The 27,715-nt window shown below is 43.3% G+C and overlaps 1 protein-coding gene across 3 annotated transcripts; it reads left to right on the top strand.

The window, feature by feature from the left end:
- Positions 1–479: 479 nt before the first annotated feature.
- On the top strand, positions 480–26,989 carry mrtfba (myocardin related transcription factor Ba). 3 transcript variants are annotated; one of them, XM_085170921.1, is made up of 17 exons: positions 480–845; positions 5,587–5,668; positions 8,082–8,319; positions 15,214–15,279; positions 15,443–15,498; positions 15,602–15,677; positions 15,886–16,047; positions 16,179–16,342; positions 16,432–16,560; positions 16,662–16,909; positions 17,427–17,598; positions 18,852–19,874; positions 20,038–20,145; positions 20,269–20,418; positions 20,513–20,647; positions 20,828–20,888; positions 22,067–26,989. In XM_085170921.1, exons 3-17 carry the CDS (start codon positions 8,157–8,159, stop codon positions 22,564–22,566), a joined length of 3,213 nt encoding a protein of 1,070 aa, XP_085027047.1. In that variant the 5' UTR covers positions 480–845; positions 5,587–5,668; positions 8,082–8,156; the 3' UTR covers positions 22,567–26,989. The 3 variants fall into 3 exon arrangements, with proteins under 3 accessions (XP_085027047.1, XP_085027044.1, XP_085027045.1); XM_085170918.1 differs by having other exon boundaries at positions 481–845; positions 8,075–8,319; positions 22,067–26,988; XM_085170919.1 differs by lacking the exon at positions 480–845 and adding an exon at positions 852–981 and having other exon boundaries at positions 8,075–8,319; positions 22,067–26,988.
- Positions 26,990–27,715: the final 726 nt, after the last annotated feature.

Here is a 27,715-nt window from a genome sequence, read left to right as displayed (position 1 = left end):
TTCCTTTGAGAGGAATGATAGAGTGAATTGTTAGTAATAATATACTGTATACAGAACATACTGTTACAGTGGGGGATGCTCATATTTAATACAGCAAACATTTATTTAAAATTATATCAGTATATGTGCAAGTAACCCCTCTATGCTAAATGCTGTTGGCTCTCTGTCATGTGAGTGATCAGAACTCAGGGACATGACTCTTTGAGCACAGATGCCCCACCCAATAGTTTATACACTTTCTGCTTGTGAGGAGCAGGAATCAGAATAAAGCTGGTTTTCCACGACTATGGGGCCATTCTAAATCATGTACAGTGATAATTATCTTGTGTCCATGACTTGTTTATTAAAAAAATATCACACTGTGCACTTCAGATCTGATTTCAGCTCTTCACAGTGCAGGTCTACACTGTGGAAAGTTATGCAACATATTCAAAACATACCAAAGGACTAAAGTCACGTTTTATGTTTGGTTTTTTTCTTTTTCTTTTTGTTTGTTTTGCTCTTGTTGACATACGTTTCCATCACGTATCCATTATATTGCAATCGTCTGTACTTTGAAGGAGAAATTCCGGTTTTTAAGGAGTGACCATGCTGCCCAGTGAAGAGGACCACCCCTCTCCTCCCCTGCCGACCTCTCCCGAGCTTCCTGTCCGACAACGTCATTACGTCACTCTGCATCCGAACCTAGACCAGTCGCAGCCATTTTAGTCCGCGAAATAAACTTCAATCTCAGAGCTAGACGAATAAAAAAACTGAATACCTAGCATAATTCCGCTGACGCAATTTGGATACCTCGTTGCAGACCACGGCTCGGATGGATTCGCTTTTCAAGTCGTCATATTTCGGTAAGAGCACAAACCCGGGGCGGCGCTGTCTTGTTTTTAGCATGTTAGCCGGAGCGAGCTAACTGGAGAAAATGTAAGGAGGTTGTTGTTGAGGAGCATTCGTGATGTGCAGACCTAGACAGCAGAGCGTGGCTTGGTAAGGAAAGCATGGACAAAGCTCATTTGACTGTAACTTGATGTGTATTTATTCCCTTTCCTAGAAATGACAGTCATGAAAGCGCTTCATTATATTTTATGGTCGTCGCTGTCTGTAACTCACTCCCCTGTCAGATTTAAAGTAGCTAGCCAGCCTTAGCTTAACCCACACCCACTCGCCTCTGCCGCTGCGATAACAGCCCAGCCGTCTCACTCAGTAACACTCCCTCGGGAAAATCTATTATTGCTGCCTAAACAGACTAGCCTTTTGTGAGTATGGTGTTTGTGCAAGGTGTGTGTTTATTTCAGCCATTTCCTTCTAGCTAACTGCGGATACTGTCTGAATTGCAAGGCATGGCATACAGTGTGTTAGTGAGCCGACAGGTCAATTTCTCAACTAATACTGTCGCAGTGTACTGAGTCTTCTGGCTTACGGAAACACCGGCATGTTCTCTTCCAGCCTTCCTAGTCTAATGAAGTGAAAAAATAAATAGAAGTAAAATAAAGATGTCTAGAGGTTGTGGTGCAGCAAATCCAAACAGCCTGTGTGTGAGTCATGCAGACTGGCAGGAAGCGTTTATTCAGAGGCGGCTCTGTCGAGTCAGCGTGTCACTGTAAAGTGGGAATTATTCACGTTATCTTAAACATTGTGCATATGGTTGCATGGGAACGGAAATATACGGAGGCTGTAGGTTATTTTTTTTCTGCCTTTTAGTGTCGGGTTAGTTTGCAACAGTACTGCGGTGTCCAGTACTGCGGTGCTTGTCATGCAAAATAGAACAGGCCAAAGAAGCAGCCCAATGCGCTGGGAAATTAGGGGCTTTTATAAATCCTCCGAGTCGCAGTTTTAATTTTACTTAGGTGTCACCACACTGAAACTTTTAGTGTGGTTTACCTGGTCTGTTTGTACGGATTCTTTCTTCTTTCTATTCTTCTTTTGAAGGGGATCTTTTGAGCAAAGTCCCCTAAGGCAGCCAGGAAGGAAACACCACATGTGTGTCTGTGGGAAAACAAGAGCAGAGCAGTGACTGTGGCTGAATGAGGCAGGGTGATGACATAATTCCTGTCTTATCTCTGGTTAAAAGCAGACATTTTTGTCCTGCAAGACCTGGTCTATTGAAGGCTCAGAAATCTGCAGACTCAAACTGTTCAAAAGCGGCTCTCATGTACGCCCTACAGATTGTTCTAGTGTTTGAGCTGGTTTCATACTGAAGAATAGCATGCTGTGACTTAAAAAAAAAAAAAAAAAAGAGTACTTGATTTTCTTTTTGTTGCTGTGCCATGCCAAACAGGCATGTCCTAAACAGGACTACATGACATGGCAGTTCATCAGAGGTGATGTTCAGTCTGTGCGTTTTTCTATGAAGACAGTGTGGACACTAGGTCTCAGAATTTCAGTTATCTCAGGCTGTTTAAGAGAATGGGTGTGTGTGGCTGCCTTATCACTGGGATTCTCTACAGGGCTATTTGTAAGGTGGCCCATGACCTTCTCTTCAGACATGTTTGCAACTGCTGTGGGTACATATCTCTGTGGCTGCAGCGATGGCTGCAGAGCTATTGTGATTGTAAACCACAATACTGCTAGAATTCTGCTCTCTGCTTAAGAAATGTTGTCCTGTTTTTCTCTTAAGACAATCAAGACACTGTTCCTGGTAAAATGCCATAAATTATGTCACCTGTATGGCACGAGTGTAGCCTGTTTCTCATTTTATTTTTTTATAAGGCAGTGAAAGAGAAAGAAGAGCCTAAGGCAGCAGGCACACCCGCATTCTGACATCAGCCTGGACACCTTTGTTGACTTGACTTATTACCCAACTGATCTTCCTTTGTCACGCTGCAGATAATCAGACACAGATAAAACCTGAAGCCAGTGTTAGTTTAGTTCATCTTAAAATCCTCTGTGGCTCGTTTGGCTTTAGCTGAGAACACCGCACTGTGCTAACATCTTCAGTCAGCATTGATAATGTAGAGAAATGCCTCCGAACCACCATCTGAAAACTGAAATCTGTTTGACTTTTCAGAAGTCTCACCAGGAGGATTTATTTTTAGCTCTAGTTTAGCAAGCGCAATGATCTAAGGATGGCATAGTCATTCATAGGCTGTTATTTCCATGGTACCTCGGCTGAGCTCCAAATACTTTGAAAACCCCTTTCGCCGTCTTCATCCCTACCTATGCAAATACTTAAAGTTAACATGACTGTGTTCGTTGTCATCGCCCTGTACAGGCATTTAAAAAAATATATATATATTTTTGTTGTTGAAAGGGAAATTCCTCAAAATAAGACATTGTAACAATAATTGTATCTGAACTGGTTTGAAATGGATGTTTGCACGTGTGCGCCGCAGCCCTGAACTTTCGTAAATACTGCATGATGGTGCTGTGTGTGAGAAGAGAAAAATCTGATGCAGGCAAATCAACCATTAAATGGTCTTTGTCCAAAACAAATGCAAAGTTAAAGTACACGTGAGCACGGCAGTGGTAGTTGTTCGGTGAATTCCCGCCTGCTCATGTCTTACCCGGGCAGCTCCCTCGTGCACTTGTCTTAAGGTGACCATCCCGTGTTGTGCGCTACATGTGAAGACGACTGCAGTCGGTGTGCTAACCCGGTTCTTGCATCATTGTTCAGAATTCCCATGTGAAAAGTGTTTATCTTTTCAGCCACTGCCATCTGTAAATATCAACAAGCCCAGCATTAACTCAAACGGATGTATTGTACATTCGTAGTCTGTACAGTGTTTGTGCAGGATCCAAAGAAGAGCTTTGAGTGTCCTTCAAGAAGCCTGGAGAACTGTTCCTGGAAAAAGAGAGTTCGGCCTGTGCAGTAGAACAAATATTGACTTTCAAGCTCACTGGAATTGTAAAAATTGTTTTAGCCTCCTATAATCTATTTCCATGTGTGTTTGCACACATTTCAATAAATGACTGCACCCATTTCCCATTTTCCTATCATGATATAGAGAAGTGAGGTGTTGCTCAAGATCTTATTTTGCACATTACTGTAGAGAAAACTGGATGACAAAAGTGTGCTGACAGGGAAGCGAAGGGTGTCCTCGTTTATGTGTTTGTGATTGCACCAAACAGTGGTCTGTGTCTGTAACACGCCCACGGGCACAATCATAAACAGTACAATATACATGCAGCTTCTGCATCTGGAAGGTGAAGCCAGTCGTGTGGCACATCTATTACCTGTGTGAATGAGTAGCGACCGCTCACTCGCTAATGTTAAGCACCCTTTTGTTTCTAGAGGTGTGTTTGTGCGCATTACCCTTTGATGAAGAATGTGCGGCTTGTTGCCTTGTGCCATTAAAAGAACAGAGGGCACAGCAACATGCTGCGCCTGCCATCTGGATCTGCTCTTTGATTCTGCGAGGGGGACCACCGATGTTTATCCCACAAAACCTCTTCAGCTGCGACAGTTGTTGGGCCCTTCCTCTCTCTTTCACTTCCCCCTTTCTCGCACTCACTTGTTCGCTCAACATGTACTCGCACATGTCACGGAGGTCTGGCTGCTGGAATGCCGCCCTGCTGTTCTCTCCTGCCGTTCACTCTTGTGATACGAAATCCATCTAGCTTCATTTTTATAGTCTGACCGATGTAAGTTTTTGAAGTGAAGTTGTTGAACAGGCTAAAATATGCTAAACTGCATTTGTTACTGCTGTTAGGGAGGAACCCGCATCAACAAGATAACTGTCAATCTTGCTGTAATGCACAAACGTGATGTGGCATACAGGTGCCTAAAGGTTGTTGTATTAAGATCTTGTCATACTGCTTAGCAGCCACACAGCAATGGGCTAAAATAACCAACCTTTAGCATTTATGCACGTAGAATACCTTTTATAAAAGCATCATTTTCACTGCACAAACACTCCATACAGAAGCACGGGTATGTACATGGGCATGCAGTATGAGAAATGTGGCACAAGGCCATTATCTTTCCAGAGTGTCAGTGAATTGATGCATGAGTCTTATCCTAATGAAGTTATCTACTTTGCACACATCTCAGCGAGGATTAAAAGCTTCTTTGTGTGGCTAATTGATTCCTTTTCTCTGCCTCATGCTGCAGTATGATGCTGCACTACTGCTGCAGTTTCTGTTGTCTTTGTCTAGACGATCATAGTGTGCATGTGTGATTTTTCAGACCCAGATGAAGCTTTGAGTGTCGGCCGCATCCATTGCAGCATTTTGAAGTGGTGCTTACTACTTTTATTCGCCGCACCTTTTAAAGCAGCATCACAGTGGCATCATGTTTTACAGATCGGTTTTCTCATTAGGTTCAAGTAGTTGTTTCCCAGTGTGGTTTCTCTTTTCCTTCTATTATGTTAAACTCTGGTTTGGTGGTCTGAAAACACACTAATATTCAGCCACCGCTTTTCAGAAATAAAGGAAAATAAAGCTTACTGCTTTTTTTTTTGTCTTCTTTAAATGTAACAGACATTATGACTAGACGGAAACAGAAGAGACTTTTAGTGAAACAGGCTTAGCACTGAATGTGGTGTAGGATTATACACTGACTGTCCAGTGTCACTGAGTCATCTGAAAAAAAGGAAAACATGCTGCACTTGTGAGTTTCATTCTCATGATGTTTGTTTTTCTCTCTCCTTCCAGATTCGACTCAATGGCTTAGTGTGACTCTTCACAGCAACTAGCCAAGACTTCTTTCTCCGTCCCTTGTCTGCTGCTTCCTCAGGTAGGAACGGTCCCATCAACAGCTGATATACAGTTACCACCCAAGGCGATGGTTTTCTTTGCATCAGCGTCCCAGCTGTGTGCCAGCAAGCTAGCAGACAAACTGCATTTGTTCCAAAGTACTTGGTAATTTAAATTGCTAACTTAAAAAAGTAGGCTTGTGTCCAGGGTTTTAATAGTTTTGCAATTTTCATTAGTTTTTATGTTTATTTAGTTTTGACTTAAGATTTTTAATTTTATATCAGTTTTAATTAGTTTTTACCAATTGTTTGCTAGTTTAGTTTAGTTTTTATTTTTTTGAAAATCCTTAGTTTCAGTTTAGTTTTGATTAGTTTCAGTTATAGTTTTAGTTGTGTTTGCAATAATTAAGTGTAATAAAATCCCAGTTTCATCATATCAGTCATTCTCTTCTGCTTATCCTTGGATATGATGCTATTCCAGCTACCATACCCTGCACCCTGGACAGGTCGCCTGTCTGTCGCAGGGCTAACATGCAGAGACAGACAACTCACATTCCCACCTATGGGTTCTTTAAATAAATAAATAAAGGCAGATAACCAACGATTGATACCAGGCAACTATAAAATGTATATCTTGGCCCCAATGAGACTATTAACTCTTGCAGCACCGGGTGTTCGTAATTTTGGTTCAAGTGAATTGATAAACTTTTTGAAGGCAATTGACTCACACAGTTGTGTAGATATCCCAGTCCTGTTGTCTCGGGATGCATCACGCTGCCTTGCCTGGGGTTAGCTTCTGTTTTCTGGGGATGAGGGTTGAGTGTGCTCCCTTACCTTCTCAAGGTAAGCTAGGTTAGCCTTCTTGTGTGAGCTTTTCAAGTGCACTTTAAGGTTTGTGGGATTTTTTTTTCCTTTAGAAATGTCCCTCATAATTTGTCTGTTTCCACTACAAGACACTTGCTTTATCCAAAACACAGTCATATTCAAAGTAATCCCAAATTGGACTCTGGCTCCCGACTTTTCCTGACATGATTCTGCGCGTGGACGGAGCAGCAACACAGACGACTCGACTAACGTACTTGCCACCTGCTGCCATAATTACACAGCAAGAAAAAAATCTGGAAACTAAACTTAATTTTCACCCTTGACTCTTGTATGACACGCACACATCAATGAAAACTAAACACATTTTTGCTATAAATTCAGTTAATTTTAGTTAGTTTTGTGAACACTCATTACAGTTTTAGTTAGTTTTCCTTTTTTTGTTTTTATTTTTATTTCCGTTAACGAAAATGTTTTTTCACTTCTAGTTTTCGTTATTTCGTTAGTTTTCGTTAACGATAATAACCTTGCTTGTGTCTCTCTTTAGACGCATGCACCCTTCTTAGAAAATGTCTGACCTCTACAGTCACTGTGTGAAACACTGTTTCTGCAGTTTTACCACAGAAAGCCATTGAGGTTACACTGCTGAACTTCAAGGCCCGAATTATCGCTGAACCAGGTTGTTTTAATAGCACATAATCATCATATAAGAGGCAGTGAGTGGTGATGGATTAGAAACCAACGTTTTGGCGACTGGGGTGAATTTTGTAGTGGTTGCAACAGTTAACATGGACCAACTGAGAATAAATGTCAAGTTAGCTGGCAATGACTCCCCTGTTAGTACTTAATGCCAGATTAATGGAGCTGCAGACTCTTGATGTTGGTCTGTGAAACTGGCACAGATCTTAAAGGAAAACAGCGTAGTGGAGCACTGCGAGAGCAGAGACTAAATGAAAACTGATTTCAAGTCCAAGCATTTGTTGCATGTCTTATGGTGCTGCAGACTCTGTGGTCTGTGTGATGCCTTTGACACTTGAGGGGAGAAAAGAAAGCAGCAATAGGAACAGGGTGCTTCTCAGCCAAAAGCAGCACATCAGGATGGTTATCAAAGAGTGCTTAGGTCCAGGAATGGATAGATTTGGGTGCTGCTGAAGAGCGATAAATGGCTCAGACCGAGCAGACTGTTGGGACGCCATGGATACTAAACTGTTTGTGTTGCTTCCCGAAATGTTTCCGTTCCCCCCGTTTGAAACCACCACAACGACGTCATGCTCCGGATTATGAAGCCTGTCGGAACAGAGAGAACATTCATGCACAAATTGGCGTTGTTTCTCTTGAGCAGCGGTTTGAAGTGATTATTCAGTATAATAGCCAACCCAGCTGGCTTAATGAATAATTTGGGCTGCGACTGAGCTGTTCCAGATGGCTGAAATGAAATGCCACCCTTAGCATTTCACCAGTTGGGTGAAGCAGTCATACCAACAGGATGATGATGCTGATTATTCTGAATTAGCGTTATTTTCGAGGAGCCCACAAAGTATCGTTGAGTGACGCATTCCTCCTGTTGAGGAAGGATTTTAACTGATACTCCTCTTTATCTCTTCTTTCCTGTTGCTCTTACACAGGTAGCAGGGAGACGTTACACACAGGGACGGTGACCCGTTGGTTGCTTGCCTCAGAGCCTCCCCAACCTCCTTCTGAGGCAGGATGGAGCCCCAGGCTTCCCAGAGGCAGTTAGGAGCAGAGGGGGATTGCGAGATGTCAAATCTACTGGTGCCCAGTCCCCAGAGCGAGGCTGTGACCCATGAGATGGAGGAGCTGTCGCTGCAGCCCACACAGAGCCTGCCTCCGCTCAGTGAACGCAAAAATGGTGAGGATACACTGCTGCCACACAACATCCACAGTTCATCTCTGTTGGCTTCCCACACTTCCTGTCTCTGCTGCAGCACAAACTCAGTGACATTATTTAAAAAGGAGTGAAAAACGGAGAAAAGTGATATGTGTAAATCCCTCTTTCTGTGTTATTCTCTAAGGTGTTAGAGAATAACAAGCATTATTATCAGCTACATGCATACAAATAAAACGCAGACAAAATAGTTTCGTAGATAAAATCAGCAGAAACCGTGTAAACTGAAGATGCCAAATACTGTATTTGAAGATTGCATGCGTTGATAGCGCACACACTGTCCAATAATGTAAATACAAAGATGTGCAGTCACTAACTTCCACTCTATTAGCCAATCACGCTTCAGTCCTCAACTCCTGATTCCTCCACCAGCTCAGCTTCTAAATCCTCACAGTGTCAGTGTTGTTTTGGCATCCACATGGGACTGAATGTGACACTGATGGATGGCTATGCAAATACCAGGCTTTGGGAGCGGGTTTGCTTCACCGCCAGCTTCTAATCATGGCTTAGACTGGCGTATGGAGACCAGTTAAGCCATTCAGTCCAGTCACTGCGGTATTGATCATGATTCCCAAGAAAATCTTAATTCGTCAGATGCAAGTCAACAAATGCTGCAGTGGGTTTTAATCAAAGCTGCTCCAGACTGGATTTAACACGTTCTGGGTGACTGTAGGATTTCGCAGGAGAAACGGCTTGACTGCGGAAAATTTCTGTGGAATGTCAACAGTAGTAGCACCCACTCATCATCTCGGCTTTTGTCATTTCCCCTCCAGTGAGAAAACATACCTCATACTTTCCACCCTCTGAGCCCTCCACAGCACTTTGCCAACCGCAGAGTCCCTCCTCTCATATTGGTTTTTATCATGCAGGTGTTAATCTGTCTGCCATCAGACGGCTCTGAGTCTTAAGCTGTGGCGAGCTCAGAGAGTCTGGAGGGAGAGGAGGAGAATTACAGCACCACTATCAGGAGGATGGAGTTTGGAGATTAAAGGTTTTGAGGTTGTTTTGACAAAGATTAGGAGTCTGAAAAGGAAGTAGCCTAAAAATTGAAGTTGGTAAGCAGAATTTTATATGCAAACAAATAATAAGAATAAAACGAATCTCCACCAAGCTGTTGATTTTCTTTTTATGTTTGCAAATTGTGAGTTCTACCTATAATTAGCTTTGAGTAACTGACTTCTCTGAACAGGAAGTCCATCTCACTTGAGGTGTTTATTTTTGGAATTCGCAGTTTTAAGAAATGGACCAGAACGGGTGATAGACGCGTATCGCACGTGTTCTCTAGCCAAGTGTAGCGCTGGCTGATCTCTTGTAACTCACAAACTTTTCTGTCTCTGTTTGGATGTCACATGACAGGCTGACGTGCCTAAGCATGAGTAATACAGAAACTGTTTCATGGCTGGATGGTCTGTCACGTGGGCAGCTCACAAGCCTCTCAGAAATATCAGTTTTGGACCAACAGGGTAACGGTGTGTTAATCAGTGTCAGATTTCAGGCCCTCTGCTGTGGAACCAGTTTGGATACGGGAAACAGACACCAGCTCTGATAAAGCTTATAATTAGGCCTGTTTCGGGTGACTCTGAACCCTCCCTTAGTTGTTCTGAAAAAGGCCTGGGCTGCTGGGGACTTCCCATAATGCACTGAGTGTTTCTTCTTAAGTTACCTTTTCACACTGTGTGTTTATCAGTAGTTATTATTGATCTCCGGCTCTCTTCTAAGATGTGAAGTTTGTCCTGCCACCCTGTACAGGGTTTTGGTAGAAGAGATGGTGTGGACGTGTCTGACTGATTTTAATCGAGTATTTTATGAAATTATAGTTTATCAGACTGAGAGCAAGCAAAGAAATAAATACAGGCCACGTTTCCATAAATACAAATGACTTCTCTCTTTTAGGATCACATGTTGAAGCTTATATATAGATCATGTAAAATACTTTGAAGCCCACAGGGAGGGGAAAAGCTGTGCTGCACATGAATCTGTATTTCTTACTGATGCTTATCAAGGAAACACAAAGGCTTTGAACACTAGTAAAAACTTTAGCTCGTCCCATCTGTGCTGCTTCCTGGATGTTGGCTGTGGTTTCATACTTGCTGAATTCCTGCAGTTGCTCAGGAAAAAAAAGAAGCGTGCTGTCTGCAGCAAGTATACAGGGTGGGCCATTTATATGGAAACACGTAATAAAATGGGAATGGTTGGTGATATTAAAGTCCTGTTTGTGGCACATTAGTATATGTGAGGGGGCAAACTCCTCAAGATGGGTGGTGACCATGATGGCCATTTAGAAGTCGGCCATCTTGGAAACAACTTTTGTTTTTTCAATAGGAAGAGGGTCATGTGACACATCAAACTTATTGGTAATGTCAGAAAAACAATGGTGTGCTTGGTTTCAACTTAACTTTATTCTTTTATGAGTTATTTACAAGTTTCTGACCACTTATAAAATGTGTTCAATGTGCTGCCCATTGTGTTGGATTGTCAATGCAACCCTCTTCTCCCACTCTTCACACACTGATAGCAACACTGCAGGAGAAATGCCAGCACAGGCATCCAGTATCCGTAGTTTCAGGTAGTTTTGTTTGTTGACTTCAGCATTCACATAAAAGTTTGCCTCATCACTGAACAAAATCTTCTGCGTGAACTGAGGGTCCTGTTCCAGTTTTTGTTTTGCCCATTCTGCAAATTCTGTGCCGATCTGGGTCATCCTCGTTGAGATGCTGCAGTAGCTGGAGTTTGTAAGGACGCCATTTGTGAGTAGCTAATATCTGCCCCAGGGATTTTCGCCTAATGCCACTCTCCAGTGACATGCGGCGAGTGCTACGCTGTGGGCTCTTGCTGAATGAAGCTGGGACAGCCACTGATGTTTCTTCATTAGTGACAGTTTTCTTGCGTCCACATTTTGGCAAATCCAACACTGAACCAGTTTCGCGACACTTAGCAAGCAGTTTGCTAACTGTAGCATGGGAGATGGGTGGTCTCGTAGGGTGTCTTGCATTGAAATCTGCTGCAATGACCCGGTTACTGCGTTCACCAGATATCTACGCAATTTCGATCCGCTCCTCACGTGTTAACCTCTTCGACATGTCAATGGCTGTGAACAAAGAGAAACTTGTAAATAACTCATGAAAGAATAAAGTTACGTTGAAACCAAGCACACCACTGTTTTTCTTGTGACATTACCAATACGTTTGATGTGTCACATGATCCTCTTCCTATTGAAAAAACAAAAGTTGTATCCAAGATGGCCGACTTCTAAATGGCCACCATGGTCACCACCCATCTTGAGGAGTTTTCCCCCTCACATATACTAATGTGCCACAAACAGGACTTTAATATCACCAACCATTCCCATGTTATTACGGTGTATCCATATAAATGGCCCACCCTGTATAATCTTTATTTATGATGGGTTTCATTAGGATGTTTTCATTACTCATTTAATACTGTCCAAATAAATACACAGCGGTGGTTAGGAGTGCTTTTGACAAACTGCTGAGCTCACCAGCAACACTTTCCATTTCAGAGTCATATTAAGCAGCTGTCAGGGTGTTTGCTAATGTGCGCCTCTGCCAGTGGCTGTGTAATCTCCCTACTGTTAAATTTATTAACAACTGTGAGCAATTAATTGTCTCAGGGCAGCTCACACTAACTCAAAGACACTCAGAGCAGGCTGCACTGTTACACAGCCACAAAGGACCAAAGTGCTATACTGAATAATACACGAAAGACGTAAAACGAGAAGGACAATAGAACAAAAGTAAAATTAAAACATCTCACAAGGTGTCAAAGGTGGGTTTAAAAAACTATTGAGAAGAGGCCTGTCTAATGTGCAAAGGCAAATTGTTCCACATTTTAGGAAACTGCAGCCGGGAAGCAATCAGTATACCTGATTCATACAGAACACTGGAACTTAGCAGAGACTCTGTGATAAAGACCTTATCTTTTTCTCCACCCTGGTTGTCTCCACTTCCTCCGTACTCTGAAACACTTGCACTGTCCAGCATTCAAATATTTTAACAGTAACCATGCTGTTTTTTCCTGTCTCATTTCTCCTTATCTCACAAGTTTGCCTTCAGTGTCTGATTGCTGCAGATTGTTATTAGGAAAACTTTAAAGAAGGGCTTAAAATCAAAAGGTGTCCTGAGTTGTAAACGTTTAAGAGGTTATCTTTTAATTTCTTTTAGTTTAGCAAATCTGAGCAGAGAGGCTGGACTGAAGGCGCAGGCAAAGCAAACGCTTTACAAAGGCAGTCAAACCTGCTGTGTCTCCAAAGTTTTATTATCGTTAGCCTGCTTACACATAATCTCTAATATATATTGTGTGTGGTACTGGTTTAACAACACTCATTTCTTTTACTTCCTTATTTCTGTGTGAGCGCATAAACGCCTCATTCATATCCACAGTTTCCCTTCACACTGCTGAGGTCACAGGTCATCATGTGTTTGTCAGTCCGAGCGCCGTTTCCCGGAGGAATTCGGGGACAACGTTGTTTACTGGAAGTCTTAACTGAATCACCTTAAGCATACATGTCTCCACCGAAACCTGGCTCGCAGTGTTTACAGAGCACAACGAGAGTCCACGTTACTGATTTTTTTTTTTTTTTTTTGAAACGGCAATTATTTCTGTAAATGTTTGACCGGAGCTGCGGTGCCTTTAATGTCAGTTTCGTCTGTAAAATGAGCATCAGTTATGAAAACGATTGGGCGATAAACAGATGGGAAAGACAAAATATTGGTGAGGCAGCTGTTTCCTGTTGTGTCGTAGGAGTTTGTATTTCACAGTAATTTTGACGTGTCCCTTCCTGTGAATACTGAAGTGACTGTACTTGTGCCCGGTGCTTAATCTGTGGGCATTTGCAACTCCCACTCAGTGTATACGTTCCTGTGTGACTGTCTCTTAATGGAATCCCATTAAAGCTGTGTGCTGGTGTTTCTGAGAGAAGTGATTTTTGCTGAGCATGCAGTTGTTGCTGCCTTTTTACGTTCAGTGTCTGGCAGTGCTGAGTCAGCAACTGCTTTGAAACTCTAAGAAACTAGTGCAGTCTGGTGTAGGGCTCCAACTAAACATTATTTTTAAGGTCAACTAATCTGCAAAGTCATAGTCGACGATTATCTGAATAACTCTTATCTCTGCTCCCTTTGGGCAAACCTCGTGTTCCAGGCTCCACCTGCTGAAGTCTGCCCACCTGTGAAATCACCCTGTTGTCTCGTCTCACAGCAAATTCAAATAATGACCCAGGAAACATGAATTTTAAAATAATCAGCTGTGTTTTTAACATTGCTCGATAAGACCGTCAGAATAAAAACGAAATGGCTAATATTTGTATTTAATACAAATTAAAGTCCTCATAGTATTTAAACAATGGCTGCTGCCCATAAGCTCAAATAAAGCTTCCAATTCAATCAAAAAGATTTTATTTTCTAGTCCAAAAAAACAAGTTTCCAAAGTTTACAGATGATTCATTGGATGTGCTCTGGAATGAGGCCTGCTCTTATCTTTGAGACTATGCTATCAATCAATGCTATCTGTTGTGACTTCAGTCATTTGAGAGGTGCAGATTCTTTTCAGGTGCTCCTGTTTAATGGTTTACTATCATATTTCACTCATTAGCTAACAAAACTGAAATCGTGTTGGCTTAGCAAACATCATTCTGAGAAGCTTCCTACAGGTAAGCTAGCATAAACATTACTGTACAAACAGCAGCATAAACGAGGTATCAACGCTGCGCGCTCTAAAACTGCGCCGTTCAGTGATGACATCACGGCCCCAGTATGCGGCATTTAAGTGCTTGTAATGAAGCAGCATCAATGCTTTGCACTCTCTGCATTTAACTTTGTTTTCTGCGCTTTTACATTTTCTTCCATCCTCCTGTTTCGCGCTCCGTTCTTCTTCATTAGTGTTGAGTGCAGTCTTAGCAGGCGATATAGGTGATACTGCTCCTGTAGCTTCCTGTAGTGTACAGTTACAAAAACACTTTTACGTCTTATACGATGTGTCGACGAGACAGACGAGGCAAACAAACTCATCTCAAATTGGTTTCAGTGAAAATGGGAGTAGTGGGAGTAGAGGTGGAGGAGGGGTTAAAGGCTCTGTAACATAAACATACCACTGTGGGAGGACAGGCTCTTTGGATTGTCTTATTACTCCGTGGTCGAGAGGATGTGACTGGCTTTAAGGTTTTAAACAAAGGTGAATAAATGATTGATAGAACATCTTTAAACACATGATGCCATTATTAATATTCCTGTCCATGATTTTTCATGTAGTTTAGAACATTTCAACAAAATAATGAAACAAAATGTTGTGTATTGAGTCGTGAGTGTCTTTGTCTGTGTGTCTTTGCTTAGCTAAGAGATAGCTGTGCTATAGATCTTCACACTGCAGGCTGTCAGTGATGAGTTATGACAGGGGAATTTTTATTGCCTCCCATCCCTCAGCAGCGACTGTTACAGTCACGATTTGAGTCTTACCAGGCAGATTTGAGGAGTGAAGTAACAAAACAATAACAGGTTTTAGGTTCAGTCGCCTAAAACGTCAGAATTGTAATACCTGAGAGAGACTCGCCACGCTAGCGTGCACCTCCTTGTTTAACCCCGTTTGTAAAGATGTGATCAGCTGCAGAGCATTTAGCGTGAAAGTCTGCGCAGTCATCCTAAACATGAAAATATGCGTAACGTCAGCACGATGAGTACACTATGAGTTGCATTAGTGAGACATTTTTCTCGTCATCTTTTGGGTTTTCTGTGCTTTTCTTCCCTATTTTATTTCCCCGCTTTTGTAGTTCTCATTAAGCATTAAGCAAGATTTCTCATCTTTTTCTCTACATAGCAGTTAAATTTGCTTTTCCGTGTTTGCTTTCAGTGCTGCAGCTGAGACTCCAGCAGAGGCGAACCCGGGAGCAGCTGGTGGACCAGGGCATTATGCCACGTGAGTAACTGCAACAGCCACCTGCTGGAAGCTATTGTGGCGTGGGTGGGAAATAATAACAAAGTGGTATCCTGGTTCATACTGATAACTCAGGAGACATTTAAAAAAATGATGATAATAATTTGTGAATAAAGTAGATTGATGAAAATGTTTTGTATTGCAGCTTTGAAGAGTCCGGCAGCTTTCCACGGGCAGATTCGCAGCTTGGAGAGAGCCCGGGTAAGTTTTTGGGGAAAAAAACTACATAAATGTAAAGTTGAGTTGTTGTTGGTAACAGTAAAATTTAAATAATTAACTGATCTGTGTCTGCCTTCCTCTCCAGACTGAGAATTTTCTCAAACATAAGATCCGCAGTCGTCCAGAAAGAGCAGAGCTGGTCAGGATGCACATCCTGCAAGGTTCTAATAATTGTCTATGTCACAATGCACAAACTTCTTTTTTTTAAAAATGCTTTAAGTATTGTTTCCTGTGGTGCTTTAAAGTGTTGAAATAGAAAGACTGATGTCATATTTAAGCAAGAAAGGATGTATTTTTAGCTTGATGTTAGAGCATTTAGCTGATTTGATTTATGACTGATTGTATAACAGTTTTTATTGTCGTCCCCAGAGACCGGAGCAGAACCTTCACTACAGGCCACTCAGATGAAGCTGAAGAGAGCCCGACTAGCAGACAACCTCAACGAGAAGATCGCCCAGCGACCAGGCCCAATGGAGCTGGTGGAGAAAAACATTTTGCCGGTGGATTCCAGCGTTAAACAAGCCATCATCGGTGAGAACAGAGACACAGTGATGCTGATCCCCTTTACACATGATTTTAGTTTACGTTTAAATTCATCGGTACAAAAAGATGTCTTTGTTTGATCCTTTGAATAATAGTAAACATTTTTTATCATCTTTCAGTGGGCCAGGTGAATTATCCCAAGGTTCTTGAGGAAGACAGCAACGACGCTTTGTCCCCGGAGCAACCGGCCAGCCAGGAGTCCCAGAGCTCTGCGCCCTCACCGGTGGAGAGCAGAGCACCAGAGACGCCCTCTCCAGTAGCACTGCCCAGCACCATCCTGCAGGTCAGCTGGAGGCCCAGACTGTTGTTATTTAACGACATTGACATTGGTGGTTTTAAGTGTGTCCCCCTCCACCCATTCTTTCTTTGCAGCCCCTCCCAACAACAGACTTCATGAAAGTAATCGCCACCAATGAGCCGCCTGCCAGCCACCCAGCTGTCACCCTCACTCATCCAGTCGCTACAGTTGTACCTCCAAAACCAGCCCCAACACTGGTGAAAGTAAGCACAGCGCATCTGTTTCCATTTTCTGCTTTTCTCTGACTGTTGTTGAGTTTAACACATGTTAATACTTTTTCCCTCCACGTTTGCTTCCACCAAAGCAAAGTCAGCAGAAAGCTCCCTCAGAGAAGAGTCGCAGTAAGAAGGGCAAGGAGCCAAAGCCGAGGGTGAAAAAGCTTAAGTACCACCAGTATGTTCCCCCAGACCAGAAGCAGGAGGCCAGCGAAGCACCTATGGACTCCTCATACGCCCGGTTACTGCAGCAACAGCAGCTGTTTCTCCAGCTGCAGATCCTCAGCCAGCAGCAGCAGCATTACAACTACCAAACTATATTACCAGCACCGCTCAAGTACGTGTGCAAAGCAAATTACAAATACTAGCCACATACTAGTGTTATTCTGCAGTTTTATTTCTACCTGTACTTCAGACAGGTTTCTTTCTATTTTTAATTATGAAACAAAGCCAAATATTGTTGTTTTCAACAACAGAGGGCCATCAGTGCCAATAACAGGCTTGTGCCTAATCATATTAATAACTAACAGGATGTTGATGAACCAGCTGCTGTTTTCGTGAAAGTCCTGGCTGCAGCGGTGTAGCGAAGCTGTCTTTGAAATCGCTGTTGGCCTGTGATTTGGTTGACTGGTGTTGTTAGTGAGGCAAGAGGAACAGGATGGATAGGCTGTTTGAACCCATTTCCTCTCCTTGTTTTCTTCTTTCTGCCTTTCTTGTCTCTGTAACAACACTATCCCTCTCTCCCACCTCCACTTCCTCTTTTTTGTTTCATATTCCTGTAATTCAGAAATGATTTCCTTAAAAAACAATCACCTCATCTTTGTTCGTCTTTTCCCCTCCCCTCTCTGCTGCAGACCTGTGGCAGAGGGTCAGAATAACGGTGGGAGTGCACTGCCAACTTCTATTGTGGTGTCTTTGCCCACTGCACCTCCCCCTGCTGCTCTGCCTTCAGCATTGGCCCGGCCAAACAACTCGCTGTCCAACCGCAAACCCGGTGTCCTGCCTGCCAACCTGGAAGAGATGAAGGTATTTGTTCAAAATCACATTCCCAGGCACTTTGGAAATTTCTGTTTAACTGACCCAGAGAAAAATAATATAGACAAAAGTACTGGATGACTACTCCTTAATCTTTGAATTCATTTTTTTTTCAGTCCCATTGCTGCAGGTGTCACCTAGCTATGCATTTAGCCTTTATAAATGTTTGTGAAAAAACTGGGCCTTCTAAAGAACTGACTGAATTGAAGTGTTTTGCTATAATAAGATGCAACCCTGCAACAAGCCACAAAGTGTCAGACCATGTAAAGTTACAGAGCAGATGTAAAAGTCTGGCTTGTTTGGCAGAGGAAGTCATAGCCTCCTCTGGCATTAACATCAGCACAAAAACGGTGCACCGTGAGCTTCCTGACATGGGTTTGCTTGGCAGCTCCTGTGGGTGCGATCTTTGTTGAATCTTTAAAAACTTGACATCATGTAAAGTTGCAGAGTGCCGATGCACAAAATGTGTAAAGTTGTAAAGTTGTGCTCTGCTGACTCAGTAACTACAGCGTTCCAAACATTAACACAAAAACTGTACACTGCAGTTTTACAGCTCCTGTAGGTGTCGGTGCCACAGTACTTACGTCTGTAGGAAAGACTCTGTGGTGACTGAATACATCTTACTTTGTGACCTGATATCAGTGATGCGTCCACTGACTAACTACAGCCTGGTAAATCGTCCATCGCCCTGTGTGACTGTGGCATAATTCATGGAGGTGAAAGTAAACCCATCGGTGTTTCAACTCCCTATCCTAAAGCTAAGCATTCAGAAATGTGCTGAAGTGTGGTATTTGCTTTATTACAGTGTTATTAGAGAAGATTAATGCCACTATGATGCCTGTGCACTAAATCAGAAACTCCAACCTGAAGCAGCGTGTCTTCGCATAAAGCCTGAAAACTGCAGCACGTATGAAGTCAGGCGTTTGTGGCTGGTATTTGTTGGTTTTATGATGGATCATCATGAGTCATACAAGACATGATGTGCTTTAGACGTGCTGTTTGGTGGATTGTTGTCCCTTTTAGCACAGCCAACATGTTTCCACATTTTTCCGCATCTTAATGCAAAGCCAACCATCTGCGGTCTCCAGTTACAAATTTAACAAACACACATGAATTATGTTAATCTTTTTTTTCTCTTCTAATTCTTGGCAATAAAATGAGCACATTTCCAAAGAGAGTGAACTGCTCCTGTAAAAATAGACTACTTAAGTGATGCTGACATGATCCTCCTTTTGTCTTCCCAGGTGGCCGAGCTGAAACTAGAGCTGAAGCTTCGTGGCCTCCCAGTGTCGGGAACAAAGACGGATCTGATAGAAAGACTGAAGCCTTTCCAGGACAATCCCAGCACCACTGCTGCTGCCAGCATTCCCACTCCTCCCACTACTACCCTATCTGCCATCCCCATGGAGGTTACCACAACTACCACACCTGCTGTAGTCCCAGTCCAGCAGGTGGCTCCAGAGAGCATGAGCTCTACGCCGCCTGTCTCACCTGTTCCTTTTGATCTCTCCGCCCTCCAGCAGGATGTAGGGATGTCTGAGGGTCTGTCTGAAATTCAAATGCTGACCTCGTTAGGGCCACAGTCCTCACCGTCTTTCAAAGTCCCAGAGGAAAAGGACAGAAGGCTCCACGAGAAGGAGCGGCAGATAGAAGAGCTGATGAGGAAGCTGGAGCAGGAGCAGAAGCTGGTGGAGGTGCTGAAGATGCAACTGGAAGTGGAGAAGAGAGGTCAGGGTGACTCTGCCTCTGTGTCCCCCAAGATTGCTCCAGGAGCTGCTGTGAACTCTGTTCCTCCTGTCCTCAACTCTAACCTGGTGAAAGTCGAAGGTGCAGTCCTGTCAAATTGTTCATCGACTGCTGCTGCCATCCCAAGCTCAATCCTGGGTTCACAGGCACTCTCAGCACCCATGGCAGGAGTGGTGAAGTTGGAGGATGTGACTGTTTCTTCTGGCAAGCCGCTGCAGACCCAAACCAAGCTCATCACACAAATCCAGGCCCCAGGTCAGCCTCAAGTAACCAGCAGCCCACAGCTCCTCTCGCAGTCCCAGAAAAGTCCCAAACTCCGAGCCCAGCCACAGTCCCAGCCTGCACCCCCCAGCCTGCAACAGTTCTTCATCAGCCACTCGGGTGGTGTTTCCCAGGTGTTGGGTCAGCCTCAGACTTTGTTGACAGCAACTGGCCAAGCTGGAACACAGATCCTCCTTCCAGTGTCACTGCCCAACAACGCTGCTGCAATCCAGCTGCCAAGCACCACCGTCAGCCTGCAGGTGAGTGAGCCAGTGGCGTAGCATGGCAGAGGGTGTCACAGAGTAAGCGCGTGTTGATCTACTATAAACTCATCTCATAATATAAAACCTAGAAAGAACCATCTCGACTCATCCTCTGTAAAGTTGAGGTCTTAAAATCTCGCGTGTCTTTCCTCTGCACTAGCCTGTTCTCCAGGCCACAGTCTCAAACCCAGGCCTGGTCCATTCCTCAGTCCCTCAGCTGCAGACCACCAAAGTGGAGATGGCACCCAGCCAGCAGCCGCTGCTACAAGTGAGTCACGTCTCATTAGTAGTTCCAGTTAGATTAGTAATTATTCTCTATAGCTCTACACGAAAGCCACAAAGACCTGTGATGCACAGAGGTCTGATGTCAGACTCTCTCATGTCTTGGCAGACTCTGACTATGTGCAATAACACTGCTGGCTTGGAGAACCAGAGTAGACCTGAGATGAATCCCCAGTGCTTTTTGAGAAGCTCCCCAGAGAATAAGCTCTCTCCACGAGCATCACCCAACCATCAAATCTCCAACGGGCCCCTCAATAAGGTGTCTATAAGGAATTCAGCATTTTTCTGAACTTAACTCTTCAGATCTTCACATTTCTCTATCTGACTTGATCTTTTCTCTGTCATCTTTGCAGCCTTCCTCTCCTCAGCCCACCTTCATCTTCCAGCCCACCTCCCTGGTTCCTCAGCCTCCTAAGGCCAGAGAGCCTCCCCGCTATGAGGAGGCCATCAAACAGAGCCGCAGTCTTCACATCAACAACGTTTCACAGGTTAGATGAAAACAAGCCACAGCTGACACACGCACACACACTACTGAAACTGATGTGTGCAGAGTACAGAGAAGCATAAAAAACGTAGGCGTATACTTCCAGTTTTTCCAGCCTTGAGCAGCTTTTTCATTTTTGGTTACAAAGCGTCGAGTCTCTTAACGTCCTTAAATGTCTTTTCAGGTTCCCACAGCAACCAGCCAGCAAATGGACGACCTGTTTGACATCCTTATAGAGAGCGGAGGTAAGTTGGTGCACACTGACGGTGCAAAGCAAAACGTTCTGTTCAGTGTGAAGAAGTTTAAAAAGCCCCAAGTGTCAGAGAAACGGTGAATAAGCTGCTGTGTGGGCAGATTTGATGTCAGTTTGATAGCACGCATTTTAAATTGGCAGATTCGAGCTGATTGCGGCTGATCTGATATCAGCCTTTTAGATATTATGTATGACAGACAACGTACCATGTAAACCGCAGACTGCCAAAAGGGGTTACTTTTACTCAAGTAATTTGGAAATGTGAATTTGACTTTGTCTGCATTGATGAGTCATAAAATGCTCCGATCGTCCTCACACTGTAGACTAATAAAAAGCGAGAGAATCTCTGAATTCACCATGACAGCGACTTCTATAAAAGCTTCTAGGAGTTGCTTTTAAGGTTAATGAGACGAGATTAGAAGGGACATTCGTGGAGGCTTTCCTCCTTTAAAAATAAACCTCAATAAATTAGAGATGCACATCCCTAAAAACCCACTTCACAAAGCACCACTGCTATTGTGCTTGTGAGTGACACACAGTCTTGAAAGAAGTGAAGAAGAACCTAAAGAGAGCACTAACACAGCCACACCCACCTCTATAACTTCTCTGAAATCTTTGTTGATGTTTCCAACTAAAAACTCTGTACAAGTGTTCAAAGCTGACAACTCCAGAACAAAGTTGTGTGACATGTGAGAGTCACATGTTACTCTTTTAACTGCGAAGCGCTCATGTTTTCAAAGGCTCGGTGCTGCTTTGCTACATGAGTGTGTGGATGCCTTGTGAGCATTAAAGGAACAAATCATTTAAAGCTGTAATTTGAGGGAGAGGATCAGGGAAAGAGTCTGTATCCTGAAGCTTAGGAGAGACTGGCTGATGCAATAAGATGATAACTTAACGAGCTGATCAATGATCAAAGAAGGAAACTCATCCTTTGAAATGGCTGTTTTTTCGTGAGCAGTAGCCCAAAAGTTATTGACCTATAAGTAAGCCTCATAATTGGCTTAAAGGATGTGATTTATTTCTACAGCCTGAGCTCTGTTTAAGAACCGATACGATCTAAGATCACTTTATAAATGAGTTCTTTTTTTAGATCCACTGTGGACAAACTATGTTTAAATATGTCAGTTTTTAATCTGCATCCTTATTCGATCTTTGTTTTCCCACCTGCAGAAATCACTCCATTTATCCAGCAGAACTCACCGGTGTCTCACCCCAAGACTCTCCCTGTCACAGCCAGCATCACCACCCTTCCAGTCAACACTGTCCTGTCCAGACCGCCCCCGCAGGTCCAGGTAGCCCCTCCTTCCATACTTGTGAACCCGTGCTTGCCCGGTCTCTCGTCCCTGGCCACAGACAATCAGCTGGAAGCCTTTCTAGAGGGGACGCTGGCCGAGACGCCGTCTGCATCAGACCCTCGCACGCAGGGCCTGATGGAGGAGCTGCAGGCCCAGCTCATGGACCAGCAGCCCTTCTCACCCATGGACACGTCAGAGCTGTCTTTCTGTGATTCCTCCTCACCCCCGTCCTCACTCAACATGGGCCTGTCAGACCCGGCCTTGGACAACATGGAGTGGCTGGACCTCACCATGCCGCCGGGTCCTGGCGGGATGCTGACACCACTGGGGATCCCAACGGACTTCCTGGATACACATGACCTGCACTGGGACTGATGGAGGCTTTGATGATGAAGATGGAGATGTGTGAAAGTTGGATGGATGGATGAAGGGAAAGCTTCAGAGATTTTAAATAAAAAAAGAATAGTAATAATAATACATAAAAGGAGAAAACATGGCCTTTAAGTGCCGTACCACTCTTACCAGTACATCCATACCATCTGTAATATTCCCACTACTCTAGAGGAAGAGAGGCTGATCCAAGCAGAACTACAAGCAGGAGTTTGCACAGCTTTAGGAGAGAGTCCCGTAACGGCTCAGCGGCCTGGAAAGCATCCGCCGAAAGGTGACTGCGGTCACGCTGCGCTGCAATAAAGGGATTTTTAATCAGAATAGACTTTTAGTGTCTGATGTCATGATTTTAGCGATCATAAACAGAGCCAAGGAGACAGAGCCAAATGCTGAATGGAAGAACAGACTGTTTGTAAATAGAGTTTAAACCACACTAAGAAAACTGAGCTGAGGGGATCATTTCTAGTAGAGGAAAACCTGCATCTGTTTTACTCATCGTGATAGATCAACGTGTCAGACAGTTCCTGAAGGTCTGATAGGAATTACACTCGTGAGTGCTGTCACATGCTAGGTTAGAAAAGCTGGCGATTACAACATGACTGGAGGCTCAGACTAAAGTAAAAGGAGACTTGATTCTCTATAATGACGCACCCGATGCTAAGCCCGGGGTTATACACTCAGCTAGCTGCCAGACTGAGGTGTGAAGGACTGTCTGAATGAAGTCGAGCCTCTGTTCACACTGGTCCGTGATTTGTTTGTAACAGATGTGACTGTTTTCTCCTAACCTATCGATGACTCCCATCAGTCAAGCTGATCAACCAATGACTCTAAAGAACAACACGACGAGAGGAGGAGGCGGCGGCTCCTCCCATCGACGTGAGAGCTATGCACTAAAGAGGCGCACAAATCTGACAACGCGCCTCGCTGACCTCAGAACAAGGAAATGTGAACACTGCATATCCAAGGCGATCGTCACGACTGTGACATGAGATCACGTTGCCACTGGCTGCGCAGATACTGCAGTTGTCCAAGTCGCGAATTGTGAATGTACTTTTAAAAAGTGGGACTTAACTCTAAAAAAAAAAGTTGGCAGCTTTTTTTTCCCTCCTTCTTCTGATTAGCGAAACAGGAAAGGGAACAAGTATCAATTTGCAGACACACATCTGTAATAGGTGTGCTGCCAGTTATCGGAAGATGTCTTTGAGCTTTAAATCTGGGTGTCCCGCAGTATGCCTGCACTTTGTGTGTGTGAGACAGGAGAGGAAATTGCTCTAGTTTTTAAAAAAGAGATGGGTTGCTTTGGTTCACAAGCCTTTAAATACGGGATCGACTGCTTATTGGAGGAATCGGAATACTCTAAAATAATATTCCGCTGGTTTTAGGGCGATACATCAGCTGCTGTGGCTTGTAGACAAAGTCAGTTTCCGGGCAGTGTGTGAGAGAAGCATGCCCGTCTGTGTGTATGTGTGACTGTTTGTTTGTCTTTGTCTTTCTGTCTCTTGCATGTACAGCCGTGTCTCTGTGTGCATGATCGTACTCGTGTTTGGTCTCTGGCTGCTTCAAACTCGGCTGCCGCCCTGAAGGAATTTCCAAAACATCTCTGAACTCCAATCATTTGCAACCTGCTTTGCATATTCCAAATTTGTCTCTTTGTAAGGCTCCCGATGACTGTTTTACTGTTTTTTCTTTTATCTGTGTCGTTCATTTGGAGTAAAGTTTTTAAAAAAAGAGAAACGCAGACACCTTTACAGTGTGATGCATAGCAGGAAGTAGTCAGTGAAGGCGGCTTTTTAATTGAAGGCATCAAAGTTCACTCACCTGAATATTAATTCTTTGTATTTGTTTATGTTTTTGGGACAGATGCAGTGTAACTGTGTGGGACTTTTTTATATTATAAGACTTTTTTTAATGTTCTTTTTATATCAGTCAGTGAAATCACGTTTACATTTTAACCACTTTATCCTGTTATTACGGTCGTAGGCAGTAGAGGGCGATGTTTCACTTCTTTTGTGGCTTCACGGCACATCTTCAACAGCAGCTGTTGATACTTCAGGGTAACAGAAACAGGAAAATAAACTAGCAAATTAGGCAAAAATGTTTTGATTTTTTTTTTTTTTGCCGGTAAAAGCAGTGATGTGGAGGCCCGAGCGGACGCTCTTCCTGCTGCGGTCCCACATTGTATCACCTGATCAGGCCAGGACTCGCAGATGTGCTCGGATCCCAAACGAAAAGCGAAACGCCAAATGCTGCACACACTTCCTTCTCAGCTTCTGCTGTTTCGTCTTTCAGCTTGTTTTAACAAACTCTCGTCAAGCCCACGCTCCTTCAGAGATGAGCTCGTATTCTCGTTTACCTCCGCTTTGTGGAGCGCACTGCGACGAGTAAAACGTACGGTGAAAGTCACTGGCTGATTCGTGTTCAGCGTTAAAGGCTGTCACGTTCAATACGTTGTTGCCAAAAAGGCAGTGAAACATTATATTTCTCATTCTCATTTTTTATTTTTTGTATCTCTTTTCTCTTTGTAGAATTAAAGTAAAAGATTCAACATTTAATCTTGTTTTATGTGTATATTTTTGTTTTGTTTTTCTAAGACTAAATCTTTCATATCAGATAAACATAAATCTCTTTGCTGGAGTAAATCCACACGTTTGTCGCTATTGTGGCTGCTGACTGGCCCAGGCAAGGACAGCTAAAAGCAATAATAGCTGCTCTCCCTCGACGTATGCTGTACTGTGTGTCAGATCCTGCCTTGATTTTATTCGTGTAAGAGCCTTTACTACAGAGTAATACAGTTCAGACGCACTTCATTATCCGGGAGGGGGAGGGAGGAGTGTGTGTCAGGATTGAAATAACTCATTTTTCTCGTGGAAGAATTCCTGCAGGTTTTCTGAACATTGCTGTTTGCTTGTTAGACTTCAGCTGCCTGCTCCTGCTCTCTTTATTCACCTGCACTGTTTATCATCCTGTGAACACTGTATATTTGTTGGTGGAACAAAGCTCTGTGGAGGATATTTAATTTACAAATGAGGCACTGAGAGGCTCCATCCTCAATCGCAGATTGACGCTGAAAGGTTAAAAACTAAGGCTTCGCATTGTTAGTAGTTCCAGTCCCCTCTCTTTATCGCCACCTCCCATGCCATGCCTCTTGTTGTTTGTAACGCCATATGTTTTGCACATTGTGTACATATTTATATAGATGTAATGCATATTTTTATACATGTGTAACATCCATGGGCTCTCTATTTTGTAAATACTCAAAAAGATGTATATAAGTACTGTATGCTTTTATGTGTCAATAAAGATTTGGTGTACTGTGAAAACCTTTTGGTCCATATTGAGATTTGTGGACATTATCTGAACTATTTGACTCTACATCACATCCCAAAGATGGTCTGTTGGACTGAGATCTGCTGATTGTGAAGGCCGTTTGAGGACAGTAACCTCTGTCATGTTTAGAGAGCCTGTTTGAGCTTTGTGACATTTAAATGACGGCATTGCATTTTACCCAGAGAAATGACGCTCAATGGATACTTTCTCTGTATTGAAAAATATTTTGTCTGTAAACACTAATAATGGTTGTGTGGGGAAAATCCCAGCTCGTCAGCAGTTTGTCAGATACTCAGATCAGCCTGTCTGGCACCAACAACTACGTCACACTCATTTACCTTACTGACTCATTCTGGTGCTCAGGTTAAACTTCAGCAGTGTTTTCCCCCCCAAATGTCTGTTTGGCTAAATCAGGGGTCGGCAACCTTTCTGATGATGAGTGCCATCTAAACTTTCCTCAGAAGTCAATGTGCCATATGATTGCATTAGCAATAACGCTCTATATTAACGGTTACACACTATATAGAACAACTTTATAGAATTATATTTGTTCGCAGATGTTGGCAGTTATCAGCAAATAGTTATCAGCTATTTTGAAACAAACAAAAAAAGACACTTTATCCATAACAGCAAATGAACTGTACAACAGAAAATGCAAATGATATCTATCTTTCTTATCACAACAATGATAAGAAAAATAAACTGAGCCAATATGGCATGTTTGTTAATCTGATCTCTGGTCTCCGGTGAGCGGACAGCTCCTGAAGCATTTGAAGTGTTGGAACGTGGAAATTTCAACATCGCTTGAAAAAGCTGACAGCTAGCAACGTCCCTCTCAACGTCCCGCGAGTTATTTTTAGCCAATTACAAGTTGAATCTGGTAGTTGGGGTTATTAGCTAAGATAGCGTCATCAAGAAGTGGCACAACTAATGTGTCTATGCAAGCTAATTTGCGATGTGTACCACTGGCCAAGTCATTTATTTTTTTATTGCACCCTCTCAGATTAACTCACTGCGTGTCGTGCCCAGGGCTGGACTGGGACAAAAAAATCGGCCTGGGCATTTTGACTAAAGACCGACCCACCAGGTATTAAAGCCATAAAGCCTTTGAATGAAAACAAACGCCGTGGTGACAGTGATGTACATTCTTGTTGGTATATGTAGGATTTCTATACATTTTACATCAGATAAAAAACTTTGGTTGTAAGATTCAGATAATTATTTATTCAAAGCGAGACATTTTAAATGAGAATAACAAAGAAAAGTATTTCTTTGTGCCCCCCTTTCCCTGTCAATGCCCTACCTGGCCCCCTGGAAAAACTTTTCTAGACCCGCCCCTGCACAGTAACCAGCTGTCAGCTGCTTAGAAAAGGATCCTGGTGTTATTTCTCAGAAACAGATCATAACTTCCCTTCAACTCATTCATGTCACCTAAAAGGTAAACCTGTTTCTCCATCACCTGTTCAGCTCTGATGATTCAGTAAGGACATCTCCTGGTTTCATCCTCATGTTTCCCTCTCACCACATATCCAAACCGACATCATGACCAGCAGCTTTTACAGCTGTGGCTCCAACAAACATCAGCTGATACTAGAAATTAATATTAAATAAATTCCAACAACAGCTGATCAAGCTTAAACGTGCTGCTGTTGTTTATCGCGACATCCGCTGGTTTCCTCTTTCTGGTGCAAAGTGGGCGATAAACAAACAAGAGAGAAAAGCCGATCAGCTGATCATTGATCAGTTTCATGACTGAAGTAGCAACAGGAGAGGGAGGGGGGAGAATGAGAGAAGAAGAGGCAGCTGA

The sequence above is a fragment of the Neolamprologus multifasciatus genome, chromosome 8, assembly GCF_963576455.1.
Source record: "Neolamprologus multifasciatus chromosome 8, fNeoMul1.2, whole genome shotgun sequence".
NCBI lineage: Eukaryota > Metazoa > Chordata > Actinopteri > Cichliformes > Cichlidae > Neolamprologus > Neolamprologus multifasciatus.
Note: the sequence above shows the minus strand (reverse complement) of the source record. Positions and strands in the feature narration are given on the sequence as shown.

Coding starts and splice junctions, on each gene's coding strand:
- mrtfba (XM_085170921.1), top strand. CDS start 8,157: ATGGAGCCCCAGGCTTCCCAGAGGCAGTTAGGAGCAGAGGGGGATTGC. Junction 8,320..15,213: donor GCTCAGTGAACGCAAAAATG/GTGAGGATACAC, acceptor GTTTGCTTTCAG/TGCTGCAGCTGAGACTCCAG. Junction 16,910..17,426: donor ATATTACCAGCACCGCTCAA/GTACGTGTGCAA, acceptor TCTCTGCTGCAG/ACCTGTGGCAGAGGGTCAGA.